The sequence below is a fragment of the Varroa destructor genome, unplaced genomic scaffold (genome assembly GCF_002443255.2).
Source record: "Varroa destructor unplaced genomic scaffold, Vdes_3.0 BEIS01000006.1, whole genome shotgun sequence".
Classification (NCBI taxonomy): domain Eukaryota; kingdom Metazoa; phylum Arthropoda; class Arachnida; order Mesostigmata; family Varroidae; genus Varroa; species Varroa destructor.
The window spans coordinates 16,753,776-16,775,816 of NW_019211459.1; the positions used below are offsets into that span (position 1 = coordinate 16,753,776).

Consider the following 22,041-nt stretch of genomic DNA (forward strand, 5'->3'; position numbering starts at 1 on the left):
TATATATATATCTTTAACCATCGTTGTTGACTCATACAATAAAATAGATGAAATAAGACGGATCACAGTAGATTGTTGAGGACGCTGCTGTGAAGAATCACTAAGTATATTAAATACATGAAATACATTTATATTATAAGCGATCACAAAAAAATCACATCAACAATGATAATACGATGCTGATCGTAATAATACTGCTGCTTTTAGCGACATGATGACGGTATCGCCTGAAAACGAATCAAGGGATCAGTATGTAGCAGTGAGGGGTCGCAGTGCTTTGGTCCAGGTAATCCAGTGAATAAAACACCTAGACAGCTTCACTACATATTTATTGTGGTGACAACACAGCGGCATGATAAAACACATTTGGTTGTTAAAAATTGTTACTACTAAATGCATGGAGATCACTTTTGACATATAATAAGAAATGAAAAAAGCTTTTTTTGGGTACAAAAAAAAATGAAACAGACTTACGAAAACAGTGATTTTATAGAATTATAAATGGATAAAATTAAGAAATACCAATAATTAAGTTTATTCGCAGCAAGTGCGGATCATAGAACTACGATTGATGATGACAAGTGATTTCTGTGATCTTTTGGGTGGGTGTGAGCAAAACGACTGTCGAAAGCTGTTTACCCGTGGTGATGTCAGATACACGAATAACGCCTTCGTAGCCGTCCGCCATATCTTCATACCCTTTATTGGCTGAAATAAACGATTCGATTGTTTGAAGTAATGAAGTGTCGTAGAATACACATTAAACCTAAGTTAACTGAACCATCTTCCCACTCATCCCTTGGCAAGTTGCGCGTGTCGTAGCTGGCAGGTCTGAATTCTCAAGCACGCAATTCCAGCCATTGAACCCGATAACCCATGGACGTAACCTTGAAATGCATAACTAATGTAATAGATAAAGGTGATGAGAGCCATGAGAACGAGCGAATTAAGAGAAAGTGAATCAACTGATTACGTTTAAGACGCAAAATTTACGTACATCGTATCACAAAAGCCGTTATTGGTATCGAATTATCTTAGGATTAAAATTAATTAGGACGAAACTGAAAAGACAAAACGCTCTCTTACTAGGTTGCTCTCCCACGTTTTTGTCACAGTCGATAGATAACGACGGATAGATTGCAGTCCGTTTCGTAACAATCCATGTACACGCATTTCTTGATAATGCTAATCGGTTCTAAAGTGTCGATATATTATTCTACACCTTATTGTAATGCGTATTCTATATTAAGCCCCTAGCTAACCCTAAGTTGCCATCGCGCTGCCCCCGGTCTCACTTCATTTGACATAAAAACGCGACATGTTCTTGCGGCAAAAAAAGTTCGTGGGTCAACGAAAAAACTGTGAAACACTACACGTAGAAGAAGCGACAATACAACTACGACAACAGTTTTATACCGCTATATTATTCCTGCTAAAGTAACTAAAGTGAATCGTATCTTGTGTGTATGTGCCTGCATTTGCCGATCTAATCGACCGATGATTACAAATGCGTCGTTTCGAAGTCCATGTGGGAGTCTATTATGTTTGCCTTCAGAGTTCCGCACTTGTCTGCGGAAAGCTGGTGAGGACGGGGTGACTCTAACTAGAAATAAATAACAGCAGCAGCAGCAGTAAACGGAAATGTCCCTAATCGCGTACAATGACGATGGCGAACCTGAGAGTACTCTTATTGATAATTTTTGTTCGTGTAACTCGTCTCGAGTGTTCAGTAAAACAGACGTATATAGAAAATCAGACATGTGTGTAAATACCATATAGACACGTAGGATGTCTTCATGAACTGAGAAATGATTCCGTCTACTCCGACGGGCGAGAATGAAAAATGCGAGCGGAAAAAGACCTACCCGACGCTAACAAAAAAATAACTAAAGTGTATTCGGTATTCATACGTATGTACAGCGATGATTAGGAAATCACAAGAAGTTGAAATTGAGATATCATCGTCGATTTGGTTGTGCTGTTATGACGCGGAATCCGAACGTGAAATAACATCGGCCATTTTCGTCTTGTTTCTCGACCAGTTCACTTCCTGTTCAGTTAACCATGTCGAATGTATAAATATATAAATTTAGGGCGAAGATTAAACCTTAGAAGTACCACTTGATGTTAGTAAATATAAGAAATAATATGTCTAATGTAATAAAAATAGGCAGTCCTGGCGTTTCAGCTCGTCCTCAAGATTCAGATGAGTCGAATAGGGCTTTCTATCCAATGTGTGTTATGTTGTTGGTAGGTCATCTGATAGCTCGCTATTTCCTGTTTCTTGGAACTACACTAAACCTGCCGCCCTTCTTAGCAGGTAACCTTCGGCTTGTGTTGTAACCAAGTCGAAGCTAAAGGCTTATTGGCTTATGTGTCATACAATAAAAAAATGTCAAAGCATACACTTTGTGAAAGCCTTTGAAAATGAAAAAGATGTGTGAATGTGTAGTTACCTAACAACAAAAAAATATAGTATACATAGAGTTCATTTCAACGTTCTACAGCAAGGAGAGTACTTTTTGACATTCGGTACAGCTGTCCAACATAGCTGAAGAAAGTGTTTCGCGTTTCAAACACGAAAACAATATTGCCTCAAAACTGTGTCCATCATTTTTAGATAAATAAAAAGCAAGCCAACTTTCGTCTGCTGTAAACGGATGAGGTTGCTTGAACATCTGCAGGGGAAAACGTTGTTTTCCGCAAGTTATATCAATTGATCAGGAACTTCCTAATAGTTTCTCTCCTATTTCTTTCCTCTCTAGTCGCCGCTGTATGTTTTTATCGCCCAACTTGATAAACGTTTGCCCTATAAGCTCACTAATAAAACTACAATCATACTAGCTTTCTCTACTAACTGGTTAATGGCAACTAATCGACACTCGGAAGCGCCGGGTTCATTTATTAGACTAGGGACATGCGCGTTGTATCTCGAGTGGCATTTGGTCTGTACTCTGTGACCAGAGGTCACATGACTATAAAACGAGATTCCAAAATGATCGCGGGGTGGATACAAAACTACTGCTGGTTGAAGTGAAAACAGGTATAAATTTACCCTTGTTACCCACTCGCCGACTGAACCTTCGGAACTGAAAACATTCGGAAGATAAATCGAGAGAATATAATCAGTAGGTGTATAATCGGCGAAGTTTGCAAAAAATTCCATAGGAAAATTCTCTTTGAATGCGATCGAAAAAAGGTAATTCGATGAAAAAAGCCAGGCAGGAATTATAAGTTTGAATGCGTCTTGCTTCGTGTAATGTTGAAGAGACGCTCATCCACAGAACGCACAGCAGAAACTAAAGGGCATAAAGTGACTGTGACCTGAGCGTTCAGACATTGGTTCAGACGAAAGTGACTGAAATGAACCAGCTGCTAATTCTGATCGATTGCCTGATTGATAAACCAGTGGGATATGTATTGTGGGGTTGTCTGCTGCAGCTACTTATTTCGCCATTATTATTTATGTCTAATTGAGAGTGCGAGTAGTGAGCGTGCATGTGTAGCGTATGACTATCTCTGTGACTAACCTCTCTGTTATATCGTTGAATGTATTGTACATTGAATTCATTGATCGCCCTCAAGGCTCTCAACTGTATATTGCGGGGCACACTACTATTACAATAATCTGTATTCATGAAGTGCCACACTTACACACACACACTTCACGTACACACAGACACACACAATAACCGTTAAAACCACCGCTACTCTCGAGTATCACTTCAATCAGCGTCATAAGCCGGTATTAACATTCAAGCAAAATCCACCCAGATACTCGCGCATTATACACCCTGTCATTTTCTACAACACTACTGCGATATGTTACAACCATCCTACAGTAAGCAACACTACAATCATTACAAAAGCCTGAAAAAGAGAGCACACTTTACATTCAGTAGATCCCAAATCACAGCTTTATTTATTGAGTGTCAAAGTAATCATACTAAGCTCGTGAAGCACGAAGGGCGAATAACAAAGAAAAATTCAAGCTCAGAAACGTCTTAGACTTTAAAAGTTAATCGATACAAGAGGAGTACGCTAGGGGCATAACTCGACAAAATCTGGCCGCTCGAGTTAGGGAAAGGAAACAAATAACGGGTCTTGAAAAATTCAGTCTTTAAACGATGAAGCATATCAACCATAGTAGGTTGCCATCGCGGCATCGTGATACATTGGTGGATGATAAATGATCAACATTGGGCCAGACGGGAAGATACATCAAAGAAACCCTAATCTTCTGCTGTTATGTAAACGATGTATAAAAAAATCGGCTTGCAGACACCTACCCAAGCTTGCATGAACCTAAGTACACATTCAATCCGAAGAAAGACAGACATCTAAACACATTTACACAGTTCTCAACCCTTTCCCTCCGCATTTTTCTCCTAGGAACTACTTACCCTTCCAGTCAATGACGATGCCGCCATTATGTCAAATGTGAACTGTAGAGCCGAGTAGGCAACAACCTTCAAATGGTGTGGTAGATGATGGCTCAGAGTCGTATGGTTATTATATTATAAATGCTGATGATATATATATATAAGATAGATAAAGATAGAGAGAAAGAGAAAGAGAGAGAGAGAGAGAAAGATTCATGGCAAACGGGGATAAAAAGAGAGACAATGCCACATATTGATGTGGCGGACCGCAATGATGTCGTGTGAGTATTTTCATACAGGAGAGAACAACAACAAGTTTAGGACGATGGAAAGACTTAGTGGAGACTAGATAATAAACAATAAACAAGCTAGACAACAACTGGAAGGGGAAACAGCTAGAAAGGCGAAAAAAGAATTAGAAATAACTGTGGACTTTATTGCTGGAAATGCCACATGTTTTAAATGGTGAAGACAATGATCAACCTGACGAAGCAACAGCGAAAGGGATTATGTAAACACCCTACAATAAAAGTAGAAAGTAATGAATGGAAAACGAAAGTGAACAATGAGAAAAGCTTCTCTTAATAACCTATACATACCTAACCTCCGTATTCAGATTGGCCTGCTGTACTTAGAAGATGAAACAGTACGAACGCATTCTGAGTGTATTCCTTCGTGTCTGGACGTGCCTGCACAGGTTCAGCCATGCCGGAACATCTTCCAAAGGTTTAGACATGTACGAAACGTGGCTGGAACACATTTGGATGCAATGTAAAAAACTTAAAGGAACGCTTGTTTGACCATGCAGGACAAAACACAATTTATACAATATGATTCGAACAGTAGAGGAGACACGCTTAAGTGCTTGTCTGGGGGTGTCCAGGCGAACAAGCTGAAGCTCAGTCGGTTAATGACGGAGCAACCGAACCTATTCAAGTATATCTCAAAATGATTGTGCTCTTTTGGAGGTGAATAGACATGATAAATAGAACCTGACCGCGCGTATCTAGACGCGTCTGGATATGTGGCACCTGGGTGCGTGCCGATAGAACTGGGCTTATTTTCGTTGGCATATACATACAACGACTCTTGGAGAAATCCAATTGCGTAATAAAGTTCATTGTAGTCTATATGAAAATCCAAATGTGTCACGTCTTGTCACGCGGAATATTTTAGTTCAAGCTTTACACCTTTACATCTGCCTGTGTGTTTGGTTTTTGTATTTATTTAATGATGACGGTAACGTATGCTATAATGATTACGAAGGTGATAACAGCAGAAACACTGACAAAACAAAAGCATCAACACGATAGATGAATACTTTCGCTATATAAATACATATAATTTACGCTGATGGATGACTTTCGACTGTTATATTTATATTATTACTACTATTATGATATGGTAATATTATTATTATCTATTTGTGAGGACAATGCTTCTAATGATGACGACTATGAGCATGGTGATAATAATGGTGATGAATAAAATGTGGTGAAGTTCATTAGCAAAAACGTATGTTGGGTGTGTCCTTACTTTAGATTACGATGTTCGAGATACCCTACAAAGTCTATATTGGTAACTTTCCATGGCTTACTTTCCAAATAAGAAGTCTGAGGTTAGGTACGCTGAACAAAACAAGATAGTCAAACAGTAATAAGACATTTGAAGTCTCTTTGGGAACTTCGTCAATGTTTTAAACCTGTTGTAACCTAACGTACTACGTCGTGTCTTGTGGTAAGAGCCAGCCTTTTAAAGCAACATCTAACGTAAAACTGTGTTAATAATTTGAAATTATCGCTACAAGCGGAGTAATTAATAAATTGCTCGTCCTGCAGGACTTTGACCGTTATCAAACTAAATCCTAAAGAATGATCTACTATTATCAACTTGAACTATGTTTTGCATAGAACTTCGTATGATGTATTCGGTAATGCTTAAAATGGGACATGGACAATATATATCAAACCATTCCCCAGTTTAATTTATTTTGAAATTATTTTCTTGAAATTTAAAATGTATACAGCAAATTCCTCACAAGTTTGAAAATGTCCAGTTATTTTTCAGGTATTTCAAATATTTGCCAAGTTTTTCAAAATTTATTAAAAAAGATTTGTTAAGAATGTATATAATAACAGAAAAGTTTTTTAAACTTTTTTTGTTTTTCTAGAAAATAAACAGAAATGGGTGTAACTGATATATCTTTATATGCCTTCCATTAGCTTTTCTCATTAATCACACTTACAAAATTCCTGAACGCAGCTATAGCAATAGCTCTAGAATACAGATAGTTTTGGGGAAAAAAAACTGACTCAGAACTTTTTTGCTTGAGTAGATCTTCAGACAAAGTAAAAAAATGTCGAATATTCACAACAAATCTAACATTACCGGAATAACGGTTACATGACACATTGTATAGACCAAAATGTTGCTCTTTTAAAAGATACAAAAAAAATTCTTCATAACGATTTATCGCCTGCCTTAAGATCATGTGATAGGGAAATAATGTGTCCTCCGGGTTATATTTACGTCACGCATAATATACTAATTTTTTTAATAAAAAGACAAACTGATCAAGCCAATTTGACGAAACAAATTATCTATCTAAATGTGAACAAGTAATTCGACTAACAACGCTAAGTTACAACAAATATATTTTCCTGAAATTTCGTATAAACTGTAATTGCAAGCTCAGTTTTTGTTATTCGTCTTAAGAACGAGGAAATTTACGCAAGTATGTAAAACTACCCCATCAAAATAATTTGACTGACTACCGCAAACCCAAATGTATTCGAAATATTGGCTCTTCTGACGGCATTAAGTCCGATCGCTTCTATGAATAGAGAATCCGTAGTTTACTTACATTTATACATGTTTCATTTTTAAAAAGACGTTCTCACCCACCTCTTTTTGGAGCAGAGATTTTTGAAGTAGCGTAAAATCTATGTATACTCATTATGTATATTTCGATGTGTCTGTAAGGAAAGGTGTCCTGATATCGGTCGCCAAAAAACTTTAACGCTTGAGTAAGATTTATCTTAATCATAATATTGAAAATCACACATAACGGTCTTCCTGAAATCCTATATTTTTGTAAAGCAATATTTAACTAACCTAAATCGCGTGCTTCGCGTTGAGCTCGCTTAGAGTCGGACTACTCGGCTGATGCAATAAGGATAACGAAATTTATCTCTGGCACTACGGGCGTGAAAAACAGAATTTTCGGATGTATAGTTAGTAAAGGCTTGTGACTCCAAGAACACATTCGTCTCGTCATTATCAAAACTTGGAATGATTGTCTTACACCGCTTCATTTTGTGTTCATGTACAAAAGTCGAAAAGTTTGGGTCAAGTGTAATAAACCTGGTAGATCTTAGTGACTATCGCCTAGTAATAAATCCGTAACCACGACTATTACAGCCTACAGAGATTTCTTTGTAAGCAGTTGATACAAAAAACGAACATATGAAAATAATCGAGTAAAACCACGCACAAATTATTCCTTCATTAAGGTGTCTCGTAGACGACGCCCGCTTATTTATTAAATCCAAACACATGTCTTTTATGTCTTACATGAAGACTGCCTTCTTGGTTTGACCGAATCAACAGTTATTTGTTTGCAATTTCCTGCGCATGGCTTTATGTTCGCTATACTTACGAGAACGCAGAGCCCACATCGCTGTGAAAAATGCATGCCCGTACAGTGAGTGTATATAAACATGCTTGTATTATATCGGTGTAACTAACGGTCTATCATCGTTCGTGGTTTGGTCGAAAATTGTTAAACCTTCAACCCACCCTTTGGACTCGACGAGAGAATAAGTTAGATATCCGTTTTTTTCACTTATCGTCATTATCATTATCAATAGCATCATCACCATCATCATCATGATCGTCGTAATTATGGATAAGCAACAGCCACATTTCGCCTCAAAAACAAAATCAGCAAAATCGTCAGCGACACCACTAGGTCCCGATGATTTGCTACTACTTTGTTGATGGTAATTATCGTTGTTGCTCTTTCTGTTCCCGTTAGTGTGTTACTTGTCGTTTTTGTTGTTGTTGCAATTTAAATTCCTAACTTGAAAATGTTAAAGAAGATAGAGGTCAAAAAAGAAGGTAGAAAAACAATTTGTGCTGGGCCGGCTGCGAGGCCTAGGCCCAGGCCAACCGTGCTTGTGTTTAAGTAAACCTAGCACTTCTCCTCCTCGACGCCAGCCTTGAGAAACATCATAATGGCCTCCTCGTTCCCGTCGGCACCGTCACGATAGGTGAGTACCGCTACGCAGCCGTCAGGGTTCATAGACTCGCCGAGAAAATACTGGCAATCCTTGTCGATTTTGCTGATGATGTACTTGGCGCCGGCCAGGCACTGCGTCTTAAGCTCGGCGATCTTCGCCTCGGAGTACTCAAGCTTATTCCACTTGTCCTGGAGGGCTTTTGTGTAGGTCTTGAGGTACATTTTGTAACCGTTCTTGTCGAACGAGGTCTCCTGCAACCGCTGGTTGAGCACAACATCAAGGCCGGCTTCGGTATGCTCATCTGTACCTTCATCAGCACCTTCGCCCTCAGCGGAGGGATTGGATCCGGCAAGGACAATCTCCCCCTCCTTACGAACGACGTGCTTGCAGGTGACCTCGTAAACACAGTTCTCAACAAGAGTCACCCTGACGGTATCAGTGAACATCTCGTCACCTGTTAAAATACCGAAGAAAGACAGACAAAAGAGGAGCAAGATTTACGTTTACTGACGTCATAACGGAATTTGTTCTGATCGATCGATAGACAAAGTATTCACCGAGAGTCACGAGTCCCTAAACACGTGCAGGCTCTCATCATGTTATCAGTCAAACAAAATTAGAATCAATTAAAATTTGTAAACACATATTTCAAAAAAGCAACAACCTGTAAGCTATTAATTAATTCAATAGGAAACATTTAATTAGTGAAAAGACCACAGACTGCACATTGTAAAAACGACGTAATTCAGATATTGTTTCGAATTTGGCAAGAAAACATGTATTTGAATAATCTACTACTACTAGTCATAACTACCCCTATGCTAGTATCACAGTGACAATCAACCAATTAATGCGATTCTTGAATCATTTTCACTTAAGATGACAACAAAATCGCTGGAAATGCCATTGTACTTAATGCCGTATAAGTTCGTCTACCTGCCTATTGTACCTTCATTGACCGACGTTCTCTTTCCAGTTCCTAAATATGAATCGCCAACAAACGCACTTCCAACGTTTTTGTCATTCCGACACAGCGAGTCTAGGGAACGGATTCGTAATAGCTACGTAAGAGCTATTGTGTTGCCTTCACAGTTTACGGATCAAAATGTGCAAATTGGAACAGCGACAATAATAGGGAAATGAATAATCCGTAATAAACCAGTCTTATAGACATCCAATACACGCAAATTATTGGACTTGTATCTATTCAGTAGGCGAAACAAATTAGCAGAGAAAACAAATTAAGTTTACCTTAGTGAACAACTGACTTGTATTGAGCTATCGTGTACTGCTAGTACACGATAGCTCAATACATACTAGAAAACATTTCCTGCACTTTGTACTGATGTTAACCGCTTATACAGAAAACGTTATCGCGGAATCTCACACTAGTAGGATTATCAATATAATTACTCATAAGTTTTATTGATGGCGGTCCAGTCATGCGTGTCTTTATAAATCTATTGCTGATAATTTTCAGCAAGTTCTCTGTTTAACTTTCGATGATGCATTAAATCGAACCGACCTTGGTTCGAATGAATTATTATATCGAGCGCACACAGATCAGAGTTTCGTCTACGCCTCAGACCTCGAAGTTCGTGTTGTCTTGTCTTGATCTAAGAAACCTGAGTGCTGTTTAACTTTCCTCGCCGGTCTCTACTGCAGTACATGTATAAATGGCGATGCGTCACTGTTGGCAGCTCAGCCATCCTCAATATTCGCAGCGTCACAGAAGTAGTGAACTCTGAACACAAAGTACACCTTAAATCCGAGACAACATGCGTCATGCGGCTATGACGAACTACGCTGACCGCTCCACCATCACATCGACACAACGTTTGACGTTACAGCGGCCGCCAAGACGACTCAGCTCGTCTTTTCGATGACGAACTGCCTTTTCCGTGCTAAAGTAAAATCGGAAACTGCAGAAAAAATGATGAAGACTGCCAATAAAGATGGCATGGACTTGGCGGACATGTCTTGCCCGCGTTCGAAATAGGCTCCCATCGACGTAATCTCACCAGGCCTATTACCTAACACGCAGCAGGTTAAGTTTGATAGTGAAATCGTGTTACTATTAGTACAGGTAAAATCCAGTGGTACACGTGCAACAAACATGCGGGTCACATCCGTTGAGTGACACTAGGTCGTTGCTCGAAGGGATGCTCACAATGGCTAAATGTTCACATTGTTAAAAAGTCACGCTTTCGCACATATTTCACTGTGTCACTCCTGTAAATCGCTTAAGGGACACTTACCAGAGACGATGTCCTTGTAGATCAGCATCTTGACCAGGGTTTTGGTGCGATTTGTCTGGATTTAAGCGGGCAGACTCTGTGAGCCAGACGTATCCGAACAGCTGACAGCCGCAAAAGGGCAGTCTAAGTTCAAGTGGGAGCTGAGCTGGATGCCCGGTGCCGAGCAGATGACGATTGGAGAGGGGCGCTAAGCCCGCCAAATTCTAATTGTTATAAACATATAGGTGTTTTACGGAACTATACAATCTGATGTTTTATATCGTCTTGAAGCACAACATACAGATATCTCCGGGAAAATTGCAGTCGGTAATTTAACAAGTTCTAGTAAAGAGATTTTTGTTGAAATCACTTGCATGGCTAGCTGTATGCCCGGGCTTCCATGGCAGCCTGCAGCTACATTACGCTGCCCTCTCTCAACATCGGTTTGCTAGGATCACTAAGGTTTCGCAGAAGCGTTCGAAATTGACAGGTGATTGTGGCTAGTAACAGAAATCGGCAAGCTTATTAAATATTCTTAGACCTAAGCTTCCCACTTTTAGAAAGGCGAGTTTCGGCCTACATATGAGTTATCGCGAAAAAGGTGAGTTTATATAAACTTAGATATTACGCTTTTTGTGGTTGGTCTAAAGTAAGATATTGCAACTAAGGCAGTGTGGCTCCTTCATATTAGCTGCATTCTGCCTCATATAAAATTTGACACAGAGCTTGAAAAGACCATTGGAAAATGGAGATGTAATCGGTAAATGCCAATATGGTAACAAAAAAGGAATACAATGGCAACCGTAGAATTTTGCTATATTGAGTGGCGTCTAGGCGTTTGCTTTCATTGGTCGTTTTTTGGCTCAAATACATTTGAAAGAGATTGGCTTATGTCTCTGTATGCAGCTGCAACTCCCGAACGCCGCATCAGAGAACCGCCGCTTCTGATACTTCTGAGACAACACATTTGCCGTATACAGCTGAATTCATTTAAACAACACAGGCACTCGCTTAAAAATATAATTGTGCATATTGTGACATTCGCATTTGTAAGCGATATGCCATGAATAACGAAAAGGTTTAACAAGAAATTGAATTCATTGTAAAAATGCTTCATCTTCTACTCGACAGAGTGGGTTTTGAGTAATTATTGTCACAATAACTTTGCTGTTGCAGTTACTATTTCGATATTTCTTTGGCGTTTTTTTATCAAATGGTACTTTTTTATTTATATTTTTAGCGAACGGACTCTACTAATTATGAAAAAGAAATGTACTCTATTGTTTATGCTAACACAATCTAATTAAAACACCACAAAAACATTAGGTGGAGTCAATGTAAGTGGTTCATATGTACCAAGTTTGTTCAGAGGAACAAATGTGATCTGCCTTTCAATTCAGCAAAAAGATGTACAGCATAAGTATTACTTTTTGGTTATTTTACATAAATCTTACAGGCATGAAACGGTTACTTCTGAGCAAGCAATATTAACATCATTGATCAATAGCAATATGGAACCAGACAGTCATGTTTTGGAGGTGTGGAAGCGCTATTTTGGCACATTGATAGGTCATTGAAGCCTTTTGCCTCCAAAATAGGTCTTAGACGCTCCGTTACGCCAAGGATACAACTCAATAGACTTATTAAATATATTGTTGGGTCATAGCACAGAACCACTTAAAAGAGATGCCAATTTACCGAAGTTCAGAATTAATAAGGAAAAAATTATAACTTTGTAATGAATTATTACAAGTAATATTAATAATATTAATTAAGAAAATAATAAAACGTATGTACGGCCATCTTGATAATAGATATTCAGCTAAAACAACAAGCTAAAGTTACAGATTTTTTTGCCATGACGTTGGAACGTTTTAAAGATAACGCAGCACCTGCGGCATCTAAATTGCTGCAGCTGATTAATTCAGTTTCAAACAGCGGATAAAAATACCAGGAACCTGTACTAACCAGTTTCAAGCATCGTTACAGGGGGCAGAAATGCTTATGATACGGGTGGCCGGTCTTCAGACGCGCGTGAGCGCATTGAAGGGGGCGGAAACAGTAATATGCCACCGCCGGGACTTCGAGGCCGAGAAATTGGCTTATGGTTTGCTAGAAGGAACAGGTATGGCGCTTTTTACGTTAATAATCAGCAAAAATTTCACATATTGGATGATTGCAATTAAGCTAACTGAAATGCTTACAGAAAAGGTAACATTATTAAGCATTAATGAAGACGGTACAAAGCTTCTCGCGAACGCGCAGCTAATAACTTATATAGAATTAATGTACGTAACATATTAACTTTGTGTGCTTAACTTTGTGTGTAGGTATGACAGTTTTGCTTTTTCACTCTTTTTGATCTGGCTATCTTTTCAGAGAGCGTTGGAAAGCCAATAATGAGTATCAGCTTATTCCACGAGTTCATCTGGAATCAGCACTACAACGGAAAACTGAAAACGCGCTAGTACGCGTGGAAGAAGTCTTAATACGTAGGAATAACTCGAACTGGAGTGATGGTATAATAGCTTTTTATGCTTGATAGTTACTACGTTTCATGATAATTGTATGTCCGGTTTCGGTAAAGAATATAAATTCATACAGTGGAAGTCTTCAGTTACTAGTGTTGTTAAAAATCTATATTGTTCAACAGTAGCTCACATACTTCTTAGCGTAATTCAATTAGGACAACCCAGGATGGCATGGAGGGTTGTTATGCGAAGCTGTTGCAAAATAAATTTACTCAGTTTTTTTATCTACGTGCATCGTTAAAAATGATCGGTTTTCCGTGGCGTATCTAACCTAACAGTTATTGCATCTCCCGCAGGCCACAAACGGATTGTGTCGGCATGTGATGGAAATAAGTTAGGAGAAGTAAATGCCCTAGCGCCAAGGGTCAAAGAGCCGAAAAGGGCAAATGTAAGTAGTCGATTTTTCAATCTTAGACTCACGGATCGACTTACAATAGCTATGTTGGCGATTTTAAAAGATATGATTTGTGTATTTCGGTTTAATCAAGTAGTTACGATCTGCATAATAATCGTTTTACTTATCTAAAAATGTATCGGATAGTTTTGCCGTATTTGATTAACGGCTGCAAGTTTTATGTTGACTCTGTAGCATAAAAAGTTACGTTACAGTCCTAGTTCTTAACCAAAGTAATACAAATGGCCATTAAAATGTTTTTTGCTGCTACAGTGCGCCTTGGGAGATGTCCGACGAACACTACCCGTGTTTAGCAGACGCCATGATATATTGCGTGCTATTAATGAGAAGTGAGTATAGTAGTTCACGAAAAGGTTCGAGAAGAAGTTTCATAAGATGTTGTTCCATGTACTGTCGTGAAAATGGTTCTACATTGTACTCTAAGCAAGGTTAACACCTAATAATATGATTTTTCACACTAAGTTCCATAGCTAAATATAAAAAAATCAAGCCACGAAGATTATGTAAATGCACTGTCACTCCAATGGCAAGACTTGAGCTCGCGCAAAGCTTTAAGCTTATGGTCTGATATAGTAAATAAGTTTTTCCCATGTTATTTTACGAAACATTTTTAAGCTGAAGACAGATATGTAATTTTGCTTATAACCTTATTTCTCCACCATAGAAACGATTATTCTATCGTCTAGGAGCAGTAAAAAATTGCATTTATGCGTGACTCATATCGGATACAAGTATGTTTCCCATGAATGAATGTGAGTTCACAAAAGAGCGTGAAGACAGAAGACTTTTCTAATTTTTCACAAATAACGCTTAATAATTCGCTTACCCTCGTGCATACTGCTGATGCAATGCTTAGCCAAGTGTGTGTGATTTCCGGAGAAACTGGCAGCGGAAAATCGACACAGGTACCTCAGTATATTATCGAGCAGTGTGAAGAGCAGTCTGCACAAAAACAACGACAAAATCTCCACACGGAGGGCACGAAAGGCATACAGCGGACTTTTGTTGTGTGCACACAACCCAGGAGAATATCTGCTATCTCTGTTGCCGAAAGGTACGATCGAAGAATGTGTTCGGCAGCAGTGTATAAAATATACATTACACATATTATTGAAAAAAAAATTTTCTTTAAAAAAGTCCATACATGATTCCAATTATACGGTGCCGAATATATGACCTAATGTATTGTATCAAAGTCAACTTTTGCATGTTATGTTGATAGCGGAAGTATTAGTAGACGTTAATAAAGTATTAATGCTTTGTATAAATGCAATTTGTACGAACAAAAAAGTACAAGATACTATCTGTTTCATTCCTTATATGCACCTGTTCGTTTTCAAGATGTTCATTAATTGTGTGTTTTTTGTTTTTTACGATGTGCAGAGTGGCAAAAGAGCGGGGTGAAGTTGTTGGTGGTCACAGCGTGGGTTACCAAATCCGTTTTGAAAATCGAGCAGCACCCGTAACCCCGGATCAGCCTGTGATCCTTTACTGCACAACTGGAATCGTTTTTCAGTACCTGCAGAGCGACCCGTATGTTCACCGATTACACTCAGCTTTGTGATAACTTTTTCTAGAAATTGTTTAACAACTGCTACACTCAAAAATTGTGGTACTTCATCTAATTGAAAAGAAACCTTACGAAGTAAAAGTTTTGACTATAGAAAGAAATCTATCATTATTTTTTCGTTGTTATGGAAAAGCTCCTGGGTAAAATAAGTCGGTCATTGAATACGAATTATCGTTTTTTTTGGTCGTATTTGCGCAGGATGTTGTCATATGTAAGTCACCTTATTGTCGATGAAGTTCACGAACGAAGCTTGCACTCGGATCTCCTTTTAACCATCATCAAGGAGAAAATTCTTCCAAACCGACCCGATTTTCGTCTTATCTGCATGTCAGCAACTCTGGACAGTAACACATTTGTTGAGTAAGTGAACCTTTATTCTTACTATTTTGTAATTAATGGATGTTTTCCTTTTTTTAAGTTTTTAGAGGAATCGTCTGGTTTCGCCGAATATTAAATGGTAGAACCAGAAATTATCTAGATAATGAGAATGCAAATGCGTGTGATACAATATGAACGTCATCATAATGGGCGTCTTCTAACTTAAATTTATCATTCATGCATGATATATTACAGATATTTTGGTCCCGCTTGCGTACATTTGGGTATATCGGGCCGTTTATATCCTGTTGAAGACATTTATCTTGAGGATTATGTCTTAGACCTTAAGCCCAGATGCCCGTATGGTAATTCATTTGAATCCGAAAAGAATTGGCAAGCAAAGAGAGAGAGGCGTAACCAGCTTTTGGATTACGGGTAACATATCACGTTTCTTGCGGAATTATATAGATCTAAAGATTTCCTTTTAACAGCGACATATTGACAATTTTCACTTGAAACACATTGACACATTGGGTTTGCGTATAGTCTACCGTATAGGTAGTCTCGTGATTATTGAGAGGCTTTAAGTCGTGTTGAGCACGAATGTATGAAAGCGACACATCTGTGCTTTTTCTTAATGAATATAATAGATGCTGCACAGTGCTTGTTTCATGTGCTACACACTTCTCTAGGTTAATAAAATGAAGTCAAAGCAAATGAAGTTTAACCATGTACTTAGTGCTTGGTGCTATACTCATCTTGACGAGCATATTTAACGACTTTACACCTTCTGCCTGATTTAGCTATTCAAGGGATATCGTTTCTGCAATCCTCAATGTATCTCTAAAGACCACTCTAATTGATCCCGAGTTCGTGGTTGCTGCCGTGAAATGGATTTGCAAGCAAGCAAATGAAGAGAATGCAACTAGAGAAGATCCCGCAGGTGAGATTCGGATAGTGGTGTAACATATCTTGTTCGATGCGGTCACTCGTGCTGTTTAAGAGATATTATGGGTATTTAATCTGGCTTCGTGTTGATTGGAAAAAACGAAGATACGAATAATCCATAGAATGTAACACATATTATGATGCCATGATACAAAGAGATTTTAAAGATACACTCACGCAGTGCGCACATAAATATGTTTATATTATATATATTATAAAGTAAACTTCACCTATATAGGCAAACTTCAAAAGAACCTGTTTACCTGCTCAGATAACGCTCCGCTAAATCGGAAATAATTAATATAGATTTTTTGTCGTCTTTCCTGTTATCATAGATAGTGCTATCCTCGTATTCTTGCCGGGGTGGGACGTTATCTCCGATGTTTGCGTGGCTCTCAAGAATGTTGACACTACATACCTTAACAGAGGTATATCTTATTTTTTATTCACAATAAATTAACTAATGCTGTTTTGTCAATTGTCTGTTTTATAAGTTTAAAAAGGGTGTTTGTTTTTATTTTTATTATATAATAATAATAATAATAATTGTTACGAATGCAGGAAACAGCTTGATACTACCTCTACACTCAATGCTTCCGCCGTCCGAACAGGCAAAGGTTTTTCTGCATCCTCCCCGAGGTGTCAGGAAGGTGATTGAACCGTTTTCTCTTATTCAATTAAACCAACTAACCTTTATTTAATCTTAAGTGATTTTGTGCACTACATGGTCGAAACTTGCTATGGTTATTATTGCATAAAATGTATTGATGAACAAGCAAAATATACATATATATTTGGATTCTTCAAAAAATTTCTAATTAGGAAATTATTGGTCCAGCTTACTCAATCCTTTGTTTCTCATGTTTAGATTATCCTATCGACTATGATTGCCGAAGCCAGTGTCACCATTGACGACGTCGTGTACGTTGTTGATTGTGGAAAAACAAAGGTATGTTCTATATTATATTTTATGCAGTTATTCTTATACAATAAAAAAAACTATATAATATAATGCTTTGTTTGTTAGAAAAACCAACAAACTTTGGGATAAAGTAAGGTATCCTAAAGGCACTAACTTCGTAGAGCTTTTTTTGAGTCTTTATCATCCCAAATAGCAGTTCTAGCGCCACACTCTAGTTCACATTAACTTCATGAATACATTAACAGGTATAATTATTCCATCGACTTCGTTGATATAAAATATCATTAACAGAAAAACACCTTACGTTTCACAGCTAACGACAATAGAGGTGGACAAAAACAATCAATCTCGTTTTGGCGAGCGATGGGTATCTCAGGCAAATGCTAAACAGCGAATGGGTCGAGCAGGTCGGGTGCGGCCTGGCAAATGCTATAAACTCTACACCCGAATGGACTATGAGGCGATGGACGAATTCCAACAACCCGAAATGGCCCGAACGAGACTAGAGAACATCGTATTATACATTAAAGAACTTCAGCTGGGCCCTCCAGAAGATTTTCTTCCAAAGTAGGTTTTATTGTATCACAGGTGTTGACCTGATTTGGGGCACACAAATGCCAGCAAAAAATATGTAAATGTGTCCTGCTATGTACATGGAATGTGTATCTAACAATCTGTCCTGTTGCCTATTGTTTTTCAATCGTATTTTCAGGTGTATTACACCGCCAGAACGCGAAGCTGTGATGAATTCTGTTCGTTTCCTCGAACAGATTGTAAGTGTCGATATGACGGTTTTTTTAAATTGATACAATTAGGTTTCCATATATATAAATTGAGGTTATATTTTTACTCATGTAACAACATCACAACTTGTCTATCTGGATATAATAGGGTGCGCTAGAACCCGACAACGGAGGCCGGATAACTGTTCTTGGAAAACGTATATGCGCTCTATCGATTGAGCCGCGCCTGGCGAAACTGCTATTGATAGCATGTCTGTTCGGCGATAAATGTCTTCAGCCTGCGTTGTCAATGGCTGCTTGCCTCGACTTCAAGGATCCTTTCTTCACTCCTATGGTTAGTTTTTCTAAAATAAACAATTAATAAGTAGAGGCACCTATTGGGCTGTATCAGTTATCGAAAAAAATTGAAAAAATTTGAAAAGTATTGAAGTAGTTTTAAAGCCAAACTTGAAGCTTTTTTTTTTTAATTTCGAAACAATATTCTTGAACTAAATACGCGCTATTTGGATGGAAGGTTTTCTGCCATTTTTCACCATAATACCATCACTGTAGAACTTCTGTTTGTTTTTGATTTTTGCATTTTCTCACTAAACTAAACGATAGTCTGATGGCGCAAGGTCCGGGCTATAAGCCGGATAAGTTAACATTTTTTTTTATATAAGTCCTTTCAGTCGTTAGTGATCATAGTGTAACGCTTTTTTTGTTATTAGTCCCCATCGATTTTTTGCAATAGTTTATTGTAATACTGTCAATTGTTGGCGGTAGAGGACCAAATCCATCGCTTTGTTAGGCGACAGCAGCTCAATACCAGATTCCTTTCCAATTTTAGCGAACACGTAGTATTACCTTCTTTGGCATCAGTTCCGGTTTTGCCATAGATTGTGGAGCTTATCGATCGCTATATTTTGTCACATGTGATTTTTTGTTCAGCACCCATAATCAATAATGGCTCGATTTCATCGCGTTTCTCTAAAGCTTTGCAGATAGAGGTACAATAGGGTATATTCGTTTGCGTCAAATCGTGCGACACCCAAGCATCGAGCTTTATTTTGTAGCTAGCGTTCTTCAAATAAACTATTCAAATAAATTAAGATTTGCTGGTGTTGGACGCGCAGCTTCTTAGCAATGTCATGGCCACTACCGGCCTTAATCAATTTTCACAATAATTTTTTTTTATTTGCTCGGCACTGCGAGGAGCATCGTTCATATCAGAAGTTCCAGAACGAAAGCGATAGATTTATCTTTTTTTCCTGATAGTCCATTTCTTCAGATAACTTATCTTGGCCTTGAAGAACACAATTTTGTTTCTGAACTTGGACATTATTTGTGCTTTCATTCGAACAAAATTGTAAAATATAGCGAATTCTTGCACTTTAATATTCCAGGCGTTCTGTCTCAAGTCTGAGAAAAAGCGTGCCAATGATGTTAGCACATACTGCCTAATACTATTCTGCTTTCAAATGCCAATAACATTGACCTAACTCATATTACCTGAGATATGTGGCTTTAAAACTGGAAAAACCCAATACAATAACATTTTTCAATAATTTCAGCTAAGTTCCACAGAACTCAAGCTTGCGGAGTCGTAATATACAGAAGGATTTAATAAAGCTAACGATGTCATTTGTGTGACCTGCTTTAGGGTGAAGAGCACCTAGTGGACAAATCTCGCCGAAATTTCGCTCAAATGTCGGGTGCAACTCTCGAGTTCTCGGATCACGTTATGTTAGCAAATGCTGTTCAGAATAGCCATCAAAAAAGCTATTACTATCTCAGAGAGAATTTCCTCTCTTCACAAACACTCAAGGTAATTTCATATATGTATGTAGACAGATAGTAGATTTTGTCGATTCTTGCTAATATTTTTATGCTGTTAAACTGTTATCGAATATACCATCTTAAATATTAAAACAGTAATAATTATTAACCGTTGATCACTCTGTTATTTGCTGTTTCAATTTTCAAGATGATCTTTATAAGCCGTGAACAATTTCAACATCAATTATCTCAGCTGGGTGTGTTACCTCCGGCGGGTTCAAAAGGTCCAGGCAAAACCAAAGTAGGACAGGGCACTCTGCGAGCAGTTATATGCGGAGGCCTGTATCCTGGAATAGCTCGTGCCAATTTCAAATTATCGGACATACCCCGCCTCGGACCAGACCAGATAACCCTCTGCAAAGATAACACGTACCTAGAGCATTACCGCTTTCTATATCTCTTGTTTGGATGATGTCATAATGGCAGTGGCGTGCACTGCGTTGTCTTTGCATGCATCAAATTCAATCATAATTCAGCTCATGACAAATTATCACTGCATCTTCTTCTCTATGGCAACTGCTGTCGTCTCTTAGCTGTTTTATTTTGAAAGTGCGATAATTTGCTTTTTGTATCATTTTTGCAGATTATACTCTCTATCCACAGAAACGGCGCATAGAGCCCAGTTCCATCCCAAAAGCGTTCTTGGCAAACAGCGACACGGACTGCCTTCTGCATTATTCGCCCATTATCTAGCCCAGCATTCTGATACATCACGTTGCGTCAATCTTTATGAGGTCACACCTGTTGACCATTTACCGCTGCTGGTGTTTGCCTCAGCAGGAGAGTGTGTCTACAATTCTGAACGTGAAACATTCAAAGTTAACGGGTGGCTGGAACTAAGCTGCGAACCAGACCTTGCCCACTTCATTAGGGTACATTGTATTATCTGAAGTTGAAAAATTACGTTTCATATACAATATATTGATTAGTTGGTTTTCCTTTTAATAACAATATTCAATTAGTATTGTTGTCTTAATATCTTGGTACCCTACATTAAAGATACTACAAGATATTACAATACATCTAATAAAAAGAATATTCCGAGATGCTCAACGTAGCATTCCGCTTACAAAGCACTTAGTTGAATACGTATAGTTAACAGGTTAATCATTTTACAGAGAGCGTAACGAATGAGTAAAATTTACATGGAAATAGCGAACAAAGTCTATCACACTAACGTGTATACATATTCGTTTCTTCCACAGCGACTAAGAGCTGCTTTTAACTTTGCGTTTGAGACCTATCTTATTGCGGGATCAATGTCCTCAGACGGGCCTGTCCGGGACGAAATGTCCCGTTGTCGCGACCTATTGGATGCTCTCGTGGTCCTGTTTGAGAATACGCGTAGTGCTGAAATGATCACAAAATGCGTCGTGCCAGGTGCAGGCGATAGAACCAGCGCTAATGTTGATGATGATGAGGACGATGCGTAAGGTGACAAAAATGATATCGGTAGTCGTAGGATGCTATCAGACGATCTGAAGTCTGTAGCTGATCGCTCCGCTATCAAAGTACGCGGTATCGTCCGCGTAAGTCGCGGGTGTTCAGAACTCGCTTTCACACCAAATAGATATAAGCGGGCTAAATTGTACACGGATACCATGTGACCATTCTATCGATACACGGTGTTGGGTGGCACACAATTCGCTAACACTGACAAAACAGCAAATTAAAAAAACGTTTACGCCCGACCAATTCAAAAAGATTCATTTTAAAGATGAGAAAGTTCTTTGCAATTAAATGTTAACTGTAGGAAAGGATTATTTGGAGTACACTTTACATAAATATTTGTGGATAGATACAATTGTAACGAATTGAGATAATAAATTAAATTGATGCAACAAAAAATATCGCTTTTATTCTGTTTGTCTTCGCAACCGTTTCACAGACCGTAGCGGTCGCAAGCTGCAAAGCCG

At 38.4% G+C, this 22,041-nt stretch overlaps 2 protein-coding genes across 3 annotated transcripts; one reads left to right on the forward strand and one right to left on the reverse strand.

Moving 5' to 3' along the window:
• Positions 1 to 7,878: 7,878 nt before the first annotated feature.
• Positions 7,879 to 11,040, reverse strand: Tctp (translationally controlled tumor protein). Of its 2 annotated transcripts, none has more exons than XM_022810042.2 (2): positions 10,882 to 11,040; positions 7,879 to 9,077 (listed from the first exon to the last, which is right to left on the reverse strand). In XM_022810042.2, exons 1-2 carry the CDS (start codon positions 10,907 to 10,909, stop codon positions 8,575 to 8,577), a joined length of 531 nt encoding a protein of 176 aa, XP_022665777.1. In that variant the 5' UTR covers positions 10,910 to 11,040; the 3' UTR covers positions 7,879 to 8,574. The 2 variants fall into 2 exon arrangements, with proteins under 2 accessions (XP_022665777.1, XP_086848360.1); XM_086992234.1 differs by lacking the exon at positions 10,882 to 11,040 and adding an exon at positions 10,149 to 10,423.
• Positions 11,041 to 11,301: 261 nt separating this feature from the next.
• On the forward strand, positions 11,302 to 21,973 carry LOC111252341 (ATP-dependent DNA/RNA helicase DHX36-like). Its single transcript, XM_022810041.2, has 20 exons — positions 11,302 to 11,461; positions 12,850 to 12,985; positions 13,240 to 13,379; positions 13,688 to 13,779; positions 14,059 to 14,135; positions 14,663 to 14,860; positions 15,190 to 15,339; positions 15,575 to 15,736; positions 15,950 to 16,129; positions 16,498 to 16,637; positions 16,978 to 17,070; positions 17,204 to 17,292; positions 17,511 to 17,591; positions 17,878 to 18,131; positions 18,277 to 18,337; positions 18,456 to 18,641; positions 19,950 to 20,114; positions 20,274 to 20,494; positions 20,709 to 20,997; positions 21,331 to 21,973. The coding sequence occupies exons 1-20, from the start codon at positions 11,443 to 11,445 to the stop codon at positions 21,556 to 21,558; spliced, it is 2,961 nt and encodes a 986-aa protein (XP_022665776.1). The 5' UTR covers positions 11,302 to 11,442; the 3' UTR covers positions 21,559 to 21,973.
• Positions 21,974 to 22,041: the final 68 nt, after the last annotated feature.

Bases quoted from the DNA above. Each gene is read 5' to 3' on its own strand.
- Tctp (XM_022810042.2), bottom strand. From the start codon at position 10,909: ATGCTGATCTACAAGGACATCGTCTCTG. The intron at 9,078-10,881 runs GTAAGTGTCCCT...GTATTTTAACAG, and splicing joins CTACAAGGACATCGTCTCTG to GTGACGAGATGTTCACTGAT.
- LOC111252341 (XM_022810041.2), top strand. The intron at 17,592-17,877 runs GTATGTTCTATA...TACGTTTCACAG, and splicing joins TTGATTGTGGAAAAACAAAG to CTAACGACAATAGAGGTGGA. The intron at 20,495-20,708 runs GTACCTAGAGCA...TCATTTTTGCAG, and splicing joins ACCCTCTGCAAAGATAACAC to ATTATACTCTCTATCCACAG.